Source organism: Eulemur rufifrons, chromosome 29 (assembly GCF_041146395.1).
Source record: "Eulemur rufifrons isolate Redbay chromosome 29, OSU_ERuf_1, whole genome shotgun sequence".
Classification (NCBI taxonomy): Eukaryota; Metazoa; Chordata; class Mammalia; order Primates; family Lemuridae; genus Eulemur; species Eulemur rufifrons.
In genome coordinates this window covers 22,354,286-22,374,182 of record NC_091011.1, presented here as the reverse complement: position 1 = coordinate 22,374,182, position 19,897 = coordinate 22,354,286, and the positions used below count along the sequence as shown (strand labels likewise).

Here is a 19,897-nt window from a genome sequence, read left to right as displayed (position 1 = left end):
ATGACAGATATTCAATAAATATTTATATAAATGGGTAGGATAAACACATTTACAGTGAGGTCAATATAATAACAGATTAAATTTTTCTTGCATGATTTAGAATTTTTTCTTCCTTGAATCTCTCTCATATTAAGGTGTCTGTGTCAATGTAATCATGTGATTGGCACGCTTGGTTCTCCAGTTAATTCCAGTGATTAAGGTACTCAAAATAAGCCATCTCCAATTCACATTATGAGTATTAGTCTATCTAAATCTATTGCAGTGCATGGTGAGTGCAGTTAATGATAACTTATTGTGTATTTCAACAGTGCTAAAATAATAGATTTCTTACATTCTCATCACAAAAAAATAAGTTTGTAAGAAGGTGGATATGTTAATTAGTTTGATTGAATCTTTCTATAATGTATACAAAGATCAAAACATCACACTGTACCCCATAAGCATACACAATTATTATTTGTCAATTAAAAATAAATTTATTTTAAAAAAGAAAGAAAAAAAGAAAATGTGAACATGATGCTGGTGGTGTCTGGTCAGTGGACCTGCTTGATGACATTATAGGTGGCTGTTATTGAATGTGTGAATAGATAAGTAAATTATCTATAAGTGAATCGTAATTAATCCAATTTAAATGATGAAGTCACAAAAGTAAAATTATCTAAACCATCTCAAAAATACCTCATTCGTGTTGCTTGTAAAGTAAAGGCCAACAGAAACGTCAACAAAAGAGCTCAGCAAACCTGGTAACATGGTGTGAAAAGTTCCAATTCCCAGAGTCCATGAGAAGGTCCATAGCATAGCAACCCAGGAGAAATTCAGAAGTGAGTTGACATATAGAAATATAATATCCGGATAACTGATATTTATCATTTTGAGTGCCAAAATGGACTAGAATAATTTGACAAAAGCATTTTTTGTTTCTCAGGCAAGTCCCAAAACAAAAATACAATACATATTTCTACCTGGAGACTTAAAATCATTGTTTGTAAACATCCATCCTTGTATTCTGCACTTAATGACATCCTAGACAGGTTTCTGTAGCTGAGGATGCCTCAGACTGATACTCTTTAAAATACTATTCTATGAGTCTTGTTCAGTTTTTTTGTTTCTTTTTTGCCTTCAGTGATCACTTCTTTGTGGTTGTCAGTGTCCTGCCTCTGGCTGGCTTCTGTCCACAATCTCCCTGCCCTGTCTAATTTAACATGTGCCTATTGTGACATGGAAAGCCAGGTAAATAAACTCACAGTATTGTACATAAAGTACAGGCAAGCAGTCCCCGAGTGGGGGTGCCGGGCTGTCCTTCAGGTATATATACGAGCGAGCTTTAGTGAATGCACCGTCATCTCTTTAGCTTCCTCTGTCACTCACTACCTGGAAGATTGGTGGGTGAGGTGACTAGAAAACATAGCTTTGGGTTAACTGTTACTGAATAAAGCAATTCATATTTTTACCACAGCATTCCTGAATGGCTGGACTTTTGGGAAAACGATCCAGTGGAAATTCTCCTGGCTCTGGGGTTCGGTGCTGACGAGCCAGACATCTGCACCCAGATCCCAGCCAGATTCCTTGGTTGTGGCTCGGCCGCCAGAGGAATCAACATCCGTGTTTTTCTTGAAGCTCAAAAGCAGCGAATGGACATTGAGAATCCTAGCTTGTATGGTAAGTGAAGAACATGTGGCATGCGCATCTCAGCAATGGCATTGAGTGGTCACATGGGCCACAGTAAATTAATAGAGGGGACGGGCCACGAGATTGCGTGCAGTAGCATTCGACTCCTCTACGGCAGTGACTTAAAAGAGAAAAGTTTTAGTTCTTGATCACTCTGTGTGTCTGACATGGGTTGGTGTGTATGTTCGGAACAAGGGCGTATCTGCTCCATGTCACCCTCCCTCGGGGACCTGGCCCCCCAGTCTGGAACCTCACTAGTTGCAATGACAGAGAAAGGAATGGAGAATGATACTTGGCTCCTAAATACTCTGCTCATACACACCTCAAATCTGTTCAGACTTCATTGGTTAAAATAAGTCACATGGACACACTTAACTCTAAGGGGATAGGAATGTGCAATCCCTCTTTGTGCCCAAAAGGGGGAAAACTGGCAGTACTCGTGAGCAGCACTAATATATGCCATAGCCACACACCCAGGAGGCAGAGCAACCAGGATCCGCCAAGGCTTACCATGAGTCGTTAAGTGAAACCCTAATTTCCTCATCTATATGAGGCTTAGAACATTGTAAGTGGTAGTTATGAATGCCTCCAGATTTGTGGATTAACTATTCCTAAATCTTAGAGTTATCATGCATGCTGCTGTATTTCCCCAACTGGTGGTCAAAAGAATACTTTTCTCTAGGACATTACTAAGGATGTTCCTGGGGTATGTGTACCGTGATCAAATAATTAGGGGGAAAGATGCTTTGCAGTTCAACAGGTTTATTTACTGCAAAGTTTATTTAATATGTTAAGGTGCACCTTCAGACTCCTAGAAAACACAGTGAGTGCAGCATTTCAGACACATTTAAATACAGAATGTCTCTTGGAGAAGCATTAAAAAACATCTCCCCCATGGAACAGAGTTTGAGGAATTCTGGATGGGGAAAATGACAAAATTCTGTTTCTGAAATAAATTCTTTTAAATAAATAATTCACTGAAAGGAAAATCAAGTGAGGCAAAGTGTTTTTCTCAAACAACTGTCTGGGACAGGGATTTCACTTGGAGTTCTCATTTCAGTTCTTGTTTGTCTTGTTTTCGTGTGTGCTGAAATGAGTTTTTAAAGAAGAGTATATAAATTTGAAGGTATTACAATGTAATGTTTCTTTACTTTCCAGATGCAATTAATATTGTTTTTTTTTTGTTATCTCCTCTTCCAAGCAGCCCAGAGATACAAGTTCTTTGATCAATTCTTTATTTGGGGAGAATAATAACACTTACCAATATTTGAGTAGTGTTTGAGCTGATCTATGAAGTAGACATTTTGCAAATGAAATTGACACATGGATTATAGAGAAACTTGGAGCTGGCCCCTGATCCTGCGATCTCTGGCCCACGCTTATTTCTACTACTTAATACTTTTGATTCAAGAAATCTGAGAAGGTCATATGTAAAACAAGCAATAATAAAACTAGCTGGCTGTTCAAAAGATAGAATGAAAAATTATATCTCATTCAAAGTCAATACAAAAGGTTTAAACTTGGGGAATGAGAATCAATTAGTCAATTGTTGAATCTACCCAAAGGCAAAAATAAAAGAAAACACTCATCCAACACTTTAGGCTATTGTATTCTCTGAATTGACTTAACCAATTAAATTGATAGGTTTTGTCTTACTCTAAATATAAAAACCTTCTATGGATAGATGTAAGGCAACCATAAAGGCTGAATTATGAGTCAATTATACCCTCTGGCTCACAAAAGAGATTTAGTTTCAACTACAGCTTAACTTAGGGGGGAAATGTAATCAGAATTATTCCGAAACATCCAGAACCCAAGAGTTCCTATAAGTCTTTAAAAAATATCACAGTCTTCTGTGAGAAATCCATTACTTTTTTTTGGAGTAGAAGGATGATTCGTCACTATCTTCTCCTTTCAGATGAAAGAAACAGGTGGGCTAAGGATATGCTCATGAAAGTCAGCAGTATTGTTGGGATGGTGCAAACAACACAACAGAGAGCATCCTTGCTCACTCATGTGGTCCTTGGCCAGTGCTGAGTTATGCAATCCCCCATGCTATCGCTGGGGTTGAAAGAAGGCCATGCAATAAAAACAAAATAATTTGCTCTTATTATCATGATTTTATTATCCTGAGATACCAAAAATATTTTTCACCATTTTTTTTTCAAACCAGCAAGCTGTTCCCAAATTAGCCCTTGCTGCATTAGGTCTCTTCCATATGCTAATTGTCAATATTATATTTGCATATTGCCTAAATGATCTGAGGCCAGATCATCCAGGAAGGCTTATAAGTTGAGGAGCTGGTTTGTTTTGAAGGGCCAAAGAGTTTTCACTTAATGACTATCTTCTTTTAAAAGACTGAGGACAATATATTCCCTTCCTAAGTCTTGCACATTTATTAATATATAATCATTACTTTAACAACTGATACTCACATGGCATGGTGGTTTTACAACTTTGCTTTGATGCTCACAACAGATGTGAAAGATACATAAGGAAGATATGATTCTCCTAGATGAAAAAACTGTGTGTTTACTATGTGCCTAGCACAGGACTGAGCACTATATGTCTATTAATTTACTACAAGATCAAACTTCCAGTGATTTTTTGACCTGGGATTTGGACCCAGGCCTTCTGACTCCATATATCATGATCTTTTTGTTACAGCCCAACCAGGTGTGTTGCCTGCTGCTCAAGAGGAAGCCAATACACTGAGACATCGGGGGTTACAGCAGAGAAAGGGTTTAATATCACAGGCGCCATGTGAAGTGATGAGAGGAATTTCTCAAATCTGTCTCCCCAAGAATTTGAGAGAAAGGGTTTTCAAAGACAGTTTGGTGGGCAAAGGGCTAGGAAACTGGGTCTGTAGATTGGTAGGGGATGAACTCATAGGACTGGGAAGCAGAGGTTATCTTCTTAGTTGGGAGATTCCCTGCATGGGTAGTCTCAAGGCTGTTGGATCTGTTCCCACGCTTATCCATGGGTCTGGTTGGCGTCAGTGGGTTCCCCCAGCATGCAGAGTCTGAAAAACACTTCAAAGACCAGTCTTAGCCTTTACAATAGTAATGTTATCTAGAGAAGCACAAGTCCTTGGGCTTTACAAGGCAAAGTTATCTAGAGAAGTAGTGGGGAAGTCACAAATCTTGCACCCATCAGGAAGGATAGTGTCATTAAGCAGTAACCAGTTATAGCAGTAAGGAAGTTAGGGAACAATGGCTAGTTACCTTCTGGCTATATCTATACTTGCATAAAAATCAGACTTTGGTTACTATTTATATCTTATGGCTCTACATAAGGTTTCATTTCCACACTCTCAGGTGGCAGTATGGATGGGGATGATGGAGGTGATGACGGGGATATCCATCACATAAAGCGGTGGAAGAGTACTCAGGTCACTTGATGTTGACAGAGCTGGCTTCACTCTTCGACATTTAGTTTATTACACATTAGTATACAGATTCACCTATGTGTACAATTTTTAATGATTAACACATAAAAACCATAGGCATATATGCATCTATATATTTAGGTATATTCAACTAAATCTAAAAGCTATTCACTTTCCCTATAGCACAGTGATACCTCATTGTGTCGGGGAATCATCTCCGTAATAGCAATGGCATATACTGAGAAAATCTTGAGTTTCAAGAGCCTAATATCCTTCCCATCTTGAAAATCACATGTTAACCAACTCTTCAGTTTGTAACTACATTAATACAGTTTCATCAAAAAGACCCAGTCTAAAAATTTTATGTTTCTTGTGTTGTTCAGGCCGTTTCCGACAGCTGGAAATCCTGGACCATGTGACCAATGCCTTCTCATCTTTGTTGAATGATGTCAACATCCTACAAAACAAAGCTGATGAGAAAGCTGGAGGAGAGACTGTGCAGAGAACCTCAGTGAGTGGGTTCAAAGAGCATCGGAGAAGAATGGGTAAACTTTTAAGGAGAGCCTCGAAACAGAACATCAGGCGAGACTGTAACCCAGAGGTGTCCGAGTCCTTTAAGATGAAGGATGAATTTTTCATCCCCTCTGCAAAACCAGGGGAGTATGGAGCAGAGTTACCAGCAGCCCCAATCAACCACAACCAAAATCGTTTGTCTCCTTTGGCAGAGCATCAGTCTCTCCAAGCCTGTGATGACTCAATATTCCGTCATCCTCCCCAAGCGGGCAAGCAGTGGCCTTGCCCGTCCACTCTGGCCAAGCAAGATCCTCCCTCCCATGTGTCTGAGGGTTCCGTCAAGGACAGAACTCAGACTCACAAGCTCAGGAACTTGTCTCGTCTTGCGGGTAAAGGACCAGACTCCTTTGAAATGGAAGAAGTGAGTGTTACAAAAATGTGCTCAGCCTCCCAAGGGAAATAACCTGCACTGCAGCATCCTTTGCCTTCTACCCCTCCTTTAACCACTCCATCTTTCTCGCCCTCAGCATTACATCTTATTGTCCAACTCAGTATAGTCCAGGACATTCAAAGTCATATTAGTTGCTTCAGTTAGAAATAAACTGGTGTGCAACCAGCCTTTGCTTTCTCCTATTTCTTTTTCTTTTCTTGCACACAGTTGAATCCATGAGTTGCTTCTGACTTTGCTTTTGCTCAATGCTTTATTATGCACCTCAATATGCTTTTCATCTACTCTCTACTTTTCCATGTTTCACCTTCTTTGAGGGCCAGTTCAACTACTTCCTACTCAGTGAAACTTGCCCTGAGCACTCCTCCTCTGTATTCTTGCGGCTTTGGCAGGGAGAGCTTGCTATGTTAGAGATGGAGCATTTGGCAACACCATCTTCCCCAATAGACTAAGCTTCTTGAGAACCATGGTTGTGTGTTGGAAATATTTCCCCCACAGTGCCTAACACAGCACCTTGGACAATACAGTAAACACTTGGGTTTGGTTCTGATTTTAAGGATTTAGTATGTCATTTGTTTGCTTTGGGATTTATTGATTTTCACATGGCTCAACCCCCATTTCACATACACTTTTTGCCCCTTCACGCCCACCTTCAATCACGCTCATTTTCACCCTCATTTAGATAACATACCCAACTGTACTTCTCTGTCGTATTTTTTTTTTCCAAAAAGTGCATTTACATTTCCACTTATTTCTCTATTCATATTGGCAACTGGGATTGGGATTTAGCTTGTTGATAACTCTGTTATTTAATATAATTACAAAAGATTAATTACAGAGGAAGAGCAAAGCTTTTTCTCCACTTTCATCTAAATTATTCAAAAGTAGGGCAGGATATTTATATGCAAATCCCAAGGGGGGTGTCACCTCTCCATTGAGCCCTCTATGTGCCAGGCAGAGAGTTGTCAGCACAGAAATGGTGGTAAAATCTGCCTTGAAGGGAGCTCCAGAGAAGTGGCAGAGATGAGCACAGAAACAGTAATGTGGTAGGGACAGAGACAGCCCTACAGATATGCTTTTATGTCACTATGCAGACATGTTTTGGGATATTTGGGGAGCAAGCAAAGGCATTCTTGACCAGTCTAGAGGATGAAAGGATCAAGAAACTTGTGAGAAGTAAGGCTTAACCATAATCTTAAAAGAAGAGTAAGATTTATTCAGGTGAATATGCCTATTGGAAGTCCTCACCACCCACAAAGATATAAAAATGGCCTCAAAATATGTAGATGTTGGCCGGGTGCGGTGGCTCACGCCTGTAATCTTAGCACTCTGGGAGGCCGAGGTGGGTGGATCGCTCGAGGTCAGGAGATCGAGACCAACCTGAGCAAGAGCGAGACCCCGTCTCTACTAAAAATAGAAAGAAATTATCTGGCCAACTAAAATATATATGGAAAAAAAAAATTAGCCGGGCATGGTGGCTCATGCCTGTAGTCCCAGCTACTCAGGAGGCTGAGGCAGTAGGATTGCTTAAGCCCAGGAGTTTGAGGTTGCTGTGAGCTAGGCTGACACCACGGCACTCACTCTAGCCTGGGCAACAAAGCAAGACTCTGTCTCAAAAAAAAAAAAAAAAAATGTAGATGTTAATGATCCTAATGTCTGTGTATATATGTGTCTGTGTGTACATGTATGCATATGACTTACATAAAAAAATTGAAGAGCCTTAAAATATTAAAATGAATTGAAAATAGTAGCATTAAAATGAGTAAAAATCATAAAAGGAGGGAAAAACCAGAAGTACTCTCATTTGAGGATACACTTAAGTGGCATTCAAAAAGAGTGTTTTTTTTTTAAATTCAATTTTGAAGAGATTATTTAATTATAAAACTAATAGCTAAATTACTATAAAGAATGTCAAGATAATTTGCTATTCATTAGTCAGTCTGTTATATTAGTTAAGATCCAAATAAGAAGTTTCTCCAAACTTCAACTCATTGTCAAGCCTCATTAGACTCTACTTCCCTTTAAGTTTCCTCTGCTTCTAACTAGGCTGACTCAGAGGAAAACAATGTTTCTTGTATGTCATCTATATGTGAGAGAACAGGGATAGACAAATACCAAGTTCCATATGAAGAAAAGAGGCCGGGCGCGGTGGCTCATGCCTGTAATCCTAGCATTCTGGGAGGCCAAGGCAGAAGGATCACTTGAGGTTAGGAGTTTGAGACCAGTTTGAGCAAGAGCAAGACCCCGTCTGTACTAAAAATAGAAAAAATTAGCCAGTCGTTGTGGTGCACACCTGTAGTCCTACACACTCAGGAGGCTGAGGCAGGAGGATATCTTCAGCCCAGGAATTTGAGGTTTCTGTGAGCTAGGCTGATGCCATGGCCCTCTAGCCCAGGCAACAGTGTGAGACTCTGTCTCAAAGAAATGAAAAGGAAAGGAAAGGAAAGGAAAGTCAGTCCTTGCCCTATAAACATTTGAATATTTTTGTTATTTTTTAATTTAATTTTCTTCATTTAATTTCTTTTTTATTTCAAAATATTAAGGGGGTACAAATGTTTTACATTACATCATTGCTTTTGTAATGCTTGACTCCAGCTCTAGGTGTGCCTATCACCCAAATAATGTTCATTATACCCAAAGGTTTTTGCCCCACCTCTCCCACTTTCCCCCTGGCTGATATCCACTGAGTTTTACTTCCCTCTGTGCACATATGTGATCATCAGTTAGTTCAAGTTTAATAGGGAGTAACTGTGGTGCTTGTTTCTCTATTCATGAAATACTTCAGTTAGGAGAATGGTCTCCAATTTCATCCAGATTGTTGCAAAAGGTATTAATTTATCTTTTTTATGGATGAGTAGTACTCTGTGGTATACATATACCACATATTATTAATCCACTCATGAATTGATGGGCACTTGGGTTGATTTCACATCTTTGCAATTTGTGAACTGTGCTGCAGTAAATGTCCATGTGCAGGTGTCTTCTTGATGGAAAGTCTTCTTTTCCTTTAGTTAGATTCCCAATAGTGGGATTGCTGGATTGAATGGTAGGTCAACTTTTATTTAGTTATTTGAGGAATCTCCATACTGTTGTCCATAAGAGCTGTACTAATTTGCAGTCCCAACACCAGTGTATAAGTGTTCCTTTCTCTCTGCATCCACATCAGCATCTATTGTTTTTGGTCTTTTGATAAAAATAATTCTAACTGGGATAGGTGATATTTCATTGTGGTTTTAATTTGCATTTCCCTGATGATTAGTGACATTGAGCATTTTTTCATATGTTTATTGGCCATTTGTCTTTCTTCTTTTGAGAAGCTTCTGTTTGTGTCTTTTGCCCACTTCTTAATAGGTTTTTTTTTCTGATTTGCTTGAGTTCTTTGTAAATTCTGAATATTAGCTCTTTATCAAATGAGTAGCTTGCGAATATTTTCTCTCATTCTATATGTTGTCTATTTTCTCTGTTGATTATTGCCTTAGCTGTGCAGAAGGTTTTTAGTTTAATTAAATCCCATTTATTAATTTTTTTGTTGCCATGATTGCAATTGGTGTCTTAGTCATAAATTCTTTGCCTAGGCTGATATCTAGAAGAGATTTTCCTATATTTTCCTCTAGAATTCTTATGGTTTCATGCCTTAGATTTAAGTTTTACATCCATCTTGAATTAATTTTTGTGACTGGTGAGAGGCAGGGGTCCTGTTTCATACTTTTGCATGTGGCTATCCAATTTTTCCAGCACCATTTATTGAACAGAGCTTCTTTTCCTCAGTGTACATTTTTGTCTGCTTTGTCAAAGATCAGTTTGTTGTAAGTAGGTGATTTCATACCTGGGTTCTCTGTTCTGCTCCACTTGTCTATGTCTCTATTTTTGTTTTGGTTACTATTGCCTTGTGGTATAGTTTGAAGTATGGTAATGTGATGCCTCCAGATTTGTTCTTTTTGCTTAAGATTCCTTTGGCTATTCAGGCTCTTCTCTAGTTCCAAATGAACAGAATTATTTTTTCTAGATCTGTGAACGATGACAGCAATTTGATGGGTATTGTATTGAATTTGTAAATCACTTTTGGTAATATGGACATTTTAACAATGTTGCTTCTACTGATCCATTAGCATGACATGTTTTTCCATTTGTTTGTATCCTCTGTGATTTCCTTCCTCAGAGTTTTGTAGTATTTGTAGAGATGTTTCATCTCCTTGGTTAAGTATATTCCTAGGTATTTAATTTTCTTTGTAGCTATTATGAATGGCATTGAGTCTTTGATCTGACTCTTGGCTTCATTGTTATTGTTATATAGAAATGCTACTGGTTTATGTACATTGATTTTGTATCCTGAGACTTTGCTAAATTGATTTATAAATTCTGGGAGACTCTTGGTAGAATTTTTGGAGTTTTCTAGAATCAAGATCATATCATCAGCAAAGAGCAATAGTTTTACCTCCTCTTTTCTGATTTGAATACCCTTCATTTCTTTCTCTTGCATGATTGCTCTGGCTAGGACTTCCAGCACTATGTTGAATAGAAGTGGTGACAGTGGGCATCTTTGTCTTGTTCTGGGTCTTAGGCAGAATGCTTCCAACTTTTTCCCATTCAGTATGTTGGTTTGGGTACATGGCTTGGGTATATATGGCTTTTATAATTCTGAGATATGTTCCTTCTATACCTAGTTTGTGGAGGGTTTTTATCATGAAACAGTGCTGGATTTTGTTGAATGCTTTTTCTGCATCTATTGAGATGATAATATGGTCTTTGTTTTTGCTTTTTTTTAATGTGACGAATCACATTTATTGATTTGCATATGTTGAATCATCCTTGCATCTTGGGGATGAAGACGACTTGGTCCTAGTGGATTATTTTTTTGATGTGCTATTGAATTTTGTTTGCTAGTATTTTATTGAGGATTTTTGCATCTATATTCATAAGGGCTACTCGTCTGTAGTTTTCTTATTTTGTTGTGCTCTTTCTTGGCTTTGGTATCAAGGTGATACTGGCTTCATAGAATGAGTGAGGGAGGATTCCCTTCTCAATATTATGGAATAATTTTGTATTATGTGTACCAGGTCTTTTTTGTATGTCTTATACAATTCAATTGTGAATCCATCTGGTCCAGGGCTTTGTTTCTTGATGAGGTTTTTTTGTTACTAATTTGATCTCAGTGTTTGTTATTGGTCTGTTCAGGAGTTCTATTAATATTTCTTCCTGGCTGAGTCTTGGAAGGTTGTGTGTTTCCAGAAATTTGTCTATTTCCGTTACATTCTCTACTTTATGCATGTAGAGATTTATGTAGCATTCATGAGTGATGTTTTGTATTTCTGCCATATCAGTTGTAATGTCACCTTTTTCATTTTTGATTGAGCTTATCTGGGTCGTTTCTCTTCTGTTCGTGGTTAATTTAGCAAAAGGTCTGTTGATTTTGTTTGTCTTTTCAAAGAACCAACTTTTTGTTTCAGTAATCCTTTGTATTTTTTTTTTATTATTATCCAATTCATTTAGTTCTGCTCTGACCTTTGTTATTTCTTTTCTTCGGCTGGTTTGGGGTTTGATTTGTTCTTCCTTTTCTAGCTCCTTGAGGTGTGACATTAGGTTGTTAATTTCTGATCTTTCTTTCTTTTTGACGTAGGCATTTAAGGCTATCAATTTTCCCCTGAGGAATGCTTTTGCTGTGTCCAATAGATTTTGATAACATGTATCCCCTTTGTCATTGAATTCAAATAACTTTTTGTTTTCCATCTTCATTGCATTCTTGACTCAGTAATCATTCGGCAACAAGTTATTTAATTTCCATGACTTTGTGTAGGTTTCAGTGTTTCTCTTGTGATTGATTTCTAATTTTATTCCTCTGTGGTCTGAGAAGGTACATTTCAATTTTTTTGAATTTTTTGAGACCTGTTTTGTGGCGTAAGATGTGATCAGTATGGGAGACTGTCACATGTGCTGCTGAGAAGAATGTGTATTCCATAGTTTGGGGGTAGAATAATCTGTAAATGTCTGTTAGGTCCATTTGATTTAAAGTTTGGTTTAAGTCCATTATTTCTTTATTAATTTTCTGCTTTGTTGATTTGTCAAGCTCTGACAGTGGGGTGTTGAGGTCCCTGGCAATTATGATGGTGCTATTTATTTCTTTGCTTAGTTCTAGTAAAATAGGCTTTACTATCTGGGAGCTCCTGTGTTGGGCACATATATATTTAGGATTTTTATGTCTTCTTGTTGAATTGCTCCCTTTACCATTATATAATGATCCTCTTTGTCTTTCTTTACCTTTGCTGGCTTAAAGTCAATTTTATCTGATATAAGAATGGGTACACCTGCTCTCTTTTGATTTCTGTTTGCATGGAATATTTTTTTCTATCCTTTAATGTTGTGTCTGTGTGCATTCTTGTGGTTTGGATGTGTTTACTGGAGACAGAACATACTTGGGTTGTGTTTTTGCCTCCATTCAGCCAGCCTATGTCTTTTGAGAGGAGCATTCAGTCTGTTAATGTTAATTGATAGCATTGATATGTGGGATGTTGGTCTGTTCATCCTGTTGGGTCATCCCTTCTTGCTTTGTTATACCTCTTGTTCTATTGTTTTATAAGAGTTGTGAGTTTTGGGGGGTTTTAGGTGACTTCACTTTACACTAGTGAGTATCTGTTGTGCTGATTTGTGTATAATGCTGTTCTGAGTATTTTGTGCAGGGCAGGTCTGGTCATGGAAAATTCCCTCAGTGTTTGCTTGTCTGGAAAAACTTAATTTCTTTGTCAGTTGTGAAAATTAGTATTTCAGGATACAAAAATTCTAGACTGGCAGTTCTGTTTAAGTTGATTGAAGATGGGGCCCCATTTCTTTCTGGGTTGTAATGTTTCCACTAAGAAATCTGCAGTTAACCTGATGGGTTTTCCTTTGTAGGTTATTTGATGCTTTCATCTTGGTGCTTGCAGAATTTTCTCCTTCATTTTGACTTTGGCCATATTTATTACTGTGTGTCTTGGAGCTGTCCTATTTGCTATGAATCTTCCCAGTTTTCTCCATCTTGTATCTGTATGTCTTAATTTCTGGCAATACCAGGGAAGGTTTCCTCAATAATTTCCTCAAATCAGTTTTCCATGATTTTAGTTTTTTCTTCTTCTCCCTCAGGGATACCTATAAGTTGAATGTTAGTTCACTTCACATAGGTCCATATTTCTCTCAGTGAGTGCTTGGACTTTTTAATACTCTTCTCTGACTCTTTGAATGACTTGGTTATATTAAAAGCCTTATCTTCAAGCTCTGAGATTCTTCCTTCTCCTTGGTTGAGCCTACTGTTAAAGCTTTCTGCTGTGTTTTTAAATTTCCTAAATGACTCTTGCATTTCTTTAAGTTCCATTATTTCCTTTTTTACTGTTATCTAGCTCTCTAGTGATGTTATCATTTTTTTTTCATTGATTTCCTGAAATGTTTTTTGGCTTCTTTTTGTTGGCTTTCAACTTTCTCTTCAATCCATTCATCTTATTTGCCATCCATATTCTAAATTCCGTTTTTGTCATTTTGGCAATTTCCTTGTGGGTGCAGTCCACTACTGTAGCTCCATTGCATTCCCTTGGGAGTCTCAAACTATTTTTTTTTTCATGTTTCCAGAGTCCTTTTGCTGGTTTCTTCTCACCTGGCTTCTCTTCTCTCAGCTCTGGGTTAATAGGATTCCAAGGAATCTCTTCTCCTTTGCTAGAGACTCTTTTGAACCAAGTCCAGGAGTGATGGCTGCCCAGGGCTGGGGGTTCCTGAGTGAAGTGTTGGACTTCAGGGAGGTTCTGCTGACCCAGCAGTAGCAATGGGGACTCAGTGCTGAGGTGTTGGCATCCAGGCTCAATGCTGGAGTCTCAGGGGTAGAGTCACAGTTCTGGTGGGGGCCCTGGAGCTACAGGGAGAGAGACTTGGACTCAGATACAGTGAGAGCTTCAGAGCTGGCTCTGGAGATTTTGGGGGCACAGCTGCTCCTATGGAACGGGGTGCTATTCCACCATCAGGGAGATTGCTGATGTCCAGTCACACAGGCAAGAGTTTGTATCAGCAGGCCACGGTCTGTGTAGGCAGTTTGGAGCTGCTGGTCAACCAAGATTATCCCCCCACACCTAGGATCCACTGAGGAAGTCACCCTAGACTTCCCAAGTGGTGCCTATGGTATCTGGGGCTCCTCTCTGTTCAGTTCCCACTCTGCGTAGGAGGCGTGTCACAGGACATGACACGGGGGAATATCTGTTCCATCCCTAGCCCAGCAGGGGTAATACAAAGGCTGCTTCTGAAAGGCTGGGTCCCAAGCAGACCTGACTCCATGCACCAGAGTGATCAGGATGGCATCAGTTGCAGAAAGCTGGGATTGGCAGGGACCAGATCTCTGCTGCAACTGCTCTGTTGGAATGTCTCTGCACAGACTCAGAATAGCTCCCCAGTCAGCCCAGAGGTCTGCAGTAGAAGAGGGAGACCCCTCACAGATCAAGCTGCCTATAACTTTTGTTTCTCCCCTAAAAAGCAGTGTTCCCTCGGTTGCTTCTATTCTCCTGTCTTTACCTCTTCCCAGCAGTGAGAATTATAATGGGATCCCCAGCTTAATCTCTGAGTTGCTGGGTAATGCTTATGAGTAAGAATCAGCCACTTCCTATTTAACTGAGTTGATAGATGCTATAGTGAGCTACAGAGTTGTTCTTCCTGTCAGTGGTTGATGCTTGCAGGAAAGAACCAATTGCTAAGATGTTCTTTCGGGTCTGTAATAAGCTCCAGTCCCTCAGGAAAAGCACCTCAATGCCCCAGGCTTTGGGAGGGGCCCTGTAGCTCCCAGGGGGTTGCTGGTTCTCCACCACAGCAGAGGTGAATGGAGGAGCAAGGCTGTGGCTGGGCATGGTTAGGTTGTGTGAGCCTGGAAGGCTTTGCAAAGCCCTGGCAGGGTTCAAAGGTCATTTTCCCAGACATTAGGGGGAGTCTCTGGGAGGATGGTCGAGGCAGGCTCTCCAAACCAGGATGACTGCTCATGAGGAGGGGGTCGTTATTCCCCAACTAGCTGTCAGGGGTGAACTCTGCCCATGTTGCATTACCCCTGCTTTCCAATGTATGGTTGCAAACAGGCACCTGAATGTGCCGCATTCTGTTGCTATGGAACCACAGGTTGGGATCTTCTCCAGTGGAGGACCCACTCTAATCTGACTGTGCAGCTTTCCTTTTGGGGGGATTGGACACTCCCCCAGATCACCGTATCTTGCCCCCTGCTGAGTATTCTCCCATCAGTTCCACCTATGTGGGCACCCTCACCTCCCAAGTCCAGCTCCCAAATCTCCCCCTGTGTCCCCTAGCAACCTGTTCAAGTCCTGGGGGCACAGGATCTAGCCTGTGTGTCTGACTCACTGGCATGAGTCTCTAGGAAATGCTGGCTGACAGGAAGCTTCCAGATCACGCACCCAGGTCCACTGCATGTCCTCACGGGAAAAGTCGTGGAGCGCAGTCTCTTTAGAAACTTCAGACTAGAGGTTGCGCCAGCTGCAGAGAGGCAGCTGCTTGCCAAATCCTTGGCTCAAACTGCTTTCCTGGTTGCAGCGGGCAGGGGAGGATAAGAGTCTGGATGGAAGAAAGCCAGCTCTCCAGCCTCTCAGGTTACTCTCCTTGGAGGGGAACCCCACATGGAATGTCCAAGTTCTGTGATCACGCAAGTTCTCCCCACAGTTCTGGGGTTGCTGCAGTGCTTGGGCTTATGGGGGTGGAAAAACTTCCAAGTAACTTGGTAGCCTACTGGTCACCTTACCCCTTCACTGGGCTCTCAGCCTCTCTGGGTTTGATCCACATCAATATGTTTTTTTCCTTTTTCCTCTTCCTTCTCTGCTTTGCAATGTTCCTTTTTGAGGTCCCTGGCAGGCTCTGGTACTTATTCCTCTGACCTACACCTGAGCCAGGTCCTTTCTCCTCTCTTCTTTATCTGAAACCTTCCTTCTGGATGGTCCAGTAAGTGATGTCTCTAGTCAGCCATGTTGCCTTTCTCCTCCTAATTTAATTTTATTTTTTTGAAGACAGGGTCTCGCCATGTTGCCCACGTTGTTCTCGAACTCATGGGCTCAAGCAATTCTCCCGCCTCATGTTCCCAAGTAGCTGAGATTACAGGTGCAAGCCACCGCACCCAACTTTTGAAACATTTTCAAAATGACAATTATTGAAGAAAAAACTATATATTAGTATATACTTGGAGGAAGAGAAGAAACATACTCAGGCATCAAAATTAAAAAAAAAAAAAACCTCACGTTTCTTTGGCACATAGTAGATACTCAGTAAATATTTGTTGAACGAGTCAATTAACATTAAAAGAATTTGATATTAATTTAATATAAGGGTAGCCTTCATGGAAAAACAGAATATTTTATGGGGCTTCATAGCCAACTTTGTTTATGGAGTTTCTTTAATATTTTCCCAGATTTTTATGTGTGAAAAACTGTATGTATGTATGTAAGGCAAAGATAGTCCTAAAAATGATATAAAAGAAACTACTTTAATTTCATTTTTATAAAAAGTATATGTAAAATATTATGTTCTCACTGGGGGAAAAATTTGTTTTAGTTGATACCAATAGATGAGTGAATGAAGCTTGGGTAGATTGCGTCTTAAACAAGAGCCAATGCCAGGTTTATTTTTCAATTGCAAATCTAAAAATCCAATTATAAGAAACAAAAACTATGTGTGAAATTGACAGATTTTCATGGCATTGAAAACATGAGCCAATGTACTTAAATATCTAGCTATCAGAATTGCAAGTATGATTGGCCAAATTTTGCCTCCAGATCAACCTATGATATTTTCCCTACTCTTACTAAAGGCTGAGTTTGGCAATATTTGGCTCACTTCTTAGAAGTATGATTCCAAAAAAATTTTGCATAGATTTTTAATGCAAAAATCGACATATTTTTGTGTTTAATTTTACTTGATAAAATTGAGTCAGCTCCTTTATTTTTAAATTACCAAACACATTAAATGAATTTAATACTTGAGAAACTTGTGCAATTGTAAACTTAAGGTAGGATGCTTCTTTATATCCATAATAAATAATCTTCATCCTTTCTTCTTGTTTTCATATAAGGATCCTATACTCTGGAAGTCATGTGTGAGAACATTAACCGAATTATTAAATAATGCCAAGCAGCACTTTGATTAGGTGGGGGATGTTTCAAAAGTTATAATAAATATTTCTTTTTTTTAATTAATTAATAAGTTTGGCTAAGGTGGACTAGCCAAAGAATACACTTGGCTTTCACTTTAAATTGTTGTGCCTTTTTGCTTTTGTTCTTTTTTTCAACAGACAAATACGTGCTTTACATTGCACTAAGTGAATTTTTCTCCATGATAATAGTCAAAGCAAAAGAACTTCCTCATTACACTTGAAAATTTATATGATGCACACTGGTTTGAGTTACCAAAACCAATAAAAACAATACTAAGAAGTATGCCTAATTAATTATAAGTATAAAGTAGCTTCTATGAAAAAAGATATGCAGGATTAAAAAGAGGAAATGAATATTTCTTCTCATTACATTGTTGAGCTATATCCTCATGGTCCTCAGTCTATCCCTGGGTTAAAGGTCATTTTTGGCCCTATGTACCACAATGTTTAAAATGTTTGTGTCCTTTGGTTCAGATTTCAGTATTAAGATATTAATTCCAAATAAATAATAGGACATGTAGAAGTCCATTTATCTATAAGGATATTCATTTCAGCTTTATTTTTAATTGAAAAATTTAGAAAATATTCCAACAGTGGGAAATTAAGTAAACTAATGTGCCTTCAAAGTGTGGCCTATTGTGCAGTCATTAAAGATGGCATTTTAAAATAAATTTGATGATATGGGAAAAAGTTCCCCCTTCAAATTTTTGAGTGAAAAAAATTTGACTGCATAACTATATTCGAAATAAATGTATGAAAAGAAAACTTGCAAAGAAATACTCTAAAATATTAATGGTAATTGTTTTCTTCCCTTCTTTAATGTTTTCTGTGTATCATGTTTCCATAGTAAGCTGTATTACTATTTTTAAGGTAACATTTATGATTTTCTTTTAATAATAACCTTATTCTCATTAATACAGTAGTATTTATTAATTTCTAAAAATAATATCAAAAATAAATTTTGCTATATCAATTTGGAAATTAATTTTTTAAATCTGTCTAAACACTACACTGAATTACTCTTCAGAAATTTATTGAGACATAATTGACTTGCATTCTCCAAACATATTTAAAGTTCTTTGGCAGCAAAAAAATCTAGAATAATAATAAAATTGTTAAATTTATTTTAAATGCACATTTTCCAGAAGGAGCCTTGATCCTCCCACCCAGATGTGATCTTCCTTTCTCCTGAACTCCTTTAATTCTTTGAATCTTTATCATGAGCACCTTGTCCATGCCACTTCCTCCCAGCAGACTGTAAGTTATTTGAGTTCAGGAACTCACGTTTATCCCTCTTATCAGCTGCCAGTAAACACTAATTATATGTTGATTGAACGAAGTGAATTTATTACGAAAAAAATTTCTAATGAGATTGATGCATTTTGATATCTTAGGTCCAGAGCTTTGAAGACGAAACTGGTAATCCTCTTGGTGTGACTTCAGGAACTGTAGGTAAGAATTCATCAATGGTCTTTCAGAAAGAATGCAAACAATTGGTGCTTAACTTTCTTAATATGTATAGAGCTTAAATTATCTACAGGAGATGGCCTACATTTATGCATCATCTGGGATGTTAAAAACCTCCTAGCAATGCAAATGTACATGTAAATTTTAAAATATAGAAATGTTCGATATCCCTGGTGCTAATGGAGTATGTAGGGTGTCTGACACTAACTCTACATGATCTGACTACCATAGTGGAAGCAATTTCATTCACATAGGACCAAGACTAACTGGGTGAATGCTTTCTCACTCCTACCGCCAAAATGCTTGATGTTGCACAGTTATATTGTTTTACTGGACCTCAGTTTTTCCATCTGTAACAAAGAGGGTAAATGCAGATAATTTTAAGTTTTCTGCCAGCACTTAACATTCTGAATTTTGTATGATCTTTATGAGAAACTCTCAGTGGAAACAAGATGCCTAGATACTGCTTTCCAAATAATCTCTTAGAATGATGCTATATCATCCTAGACAACAGAGAAGGGAGCCTTTCTCTACTCCTGGTTTTTGTTCTCCCATTCAGCCATCATTGTGATTCAACATTTCCATGATCCTATGAGGAGCTAGCAGTAAGCGGATTCATCCAGCAAAATAGAGCAGATGAAGCTAGTGCTTCATCAGGAAGAAAATATGCAAATTTTTAATTTAATTTAGTGTGGTGTCAAACACATCTTTTTCATTACAAAGTATATGTATGGTCCTCATTTTGCTAAATGCTGTTTAGAAATTATGCATTAGTAATTATAGGGTCCTGCTGATTACATAAATTGTTATCCTGCTCTTCAAAGTAATTACCACGCAACCTGCATTGAGGTTTATAACACAAAAATAAGCATCTGTTTTCCATCTAATTGAATGCTTCTCAATGAAACTGGAGGTCCCCTTGCCAATAGAAACTGCCTTCCTTGACATTCTATTAAGAGGTCTATTGATATTATGTAAATCACCCCAATCATTCCAAAAAATGACTTGGGAAGTTAGGCAAAAATTACTAATCTGAATTTACTCTCAAATTGAGAGAGCAAAGTAAGGTAGGTGAAGGTTAGCTTAATGGAGAAAATCTGAATTATAGTATAGCAAATGCAATTTTTCTACTTTCAAAAATAGTATTGTTAACCTAAGAAAAAATAGGACTGAGGATAAATAAGTAAAACTCATTCAACAAATGGGAAAAGGGGGAACTTATGATATATATGTAATCACTTTGAGATATATATATGAATTTTTTAATCAA

The 19,897-nt window shown here is 38.4% G+C and overlaps 1 protein-coding gene across 1 annotated transcript in view; it reads left to right on the top strand.

Moving 5' to 3' along the window:
• ITPRID1 (ITPR interacting domain containing 1) overlaps positions 1-19,897 on the top strand; it is a 102,622-nt gene that overhangs the window by 25,431 nt on the left and 57,294 nt on the right. The window contains 3 exon segments of the mRNA XM_069461633.1: positions 1,457-1,659; positions 5,440-5,990; positions 18,555-18,612. Of these exon segments, the coding sequence (XP_069317734.1) occupies positions 1,457-1,659; positions 5,440-5,990; positions 18,555-18,612 (812 nt within the window).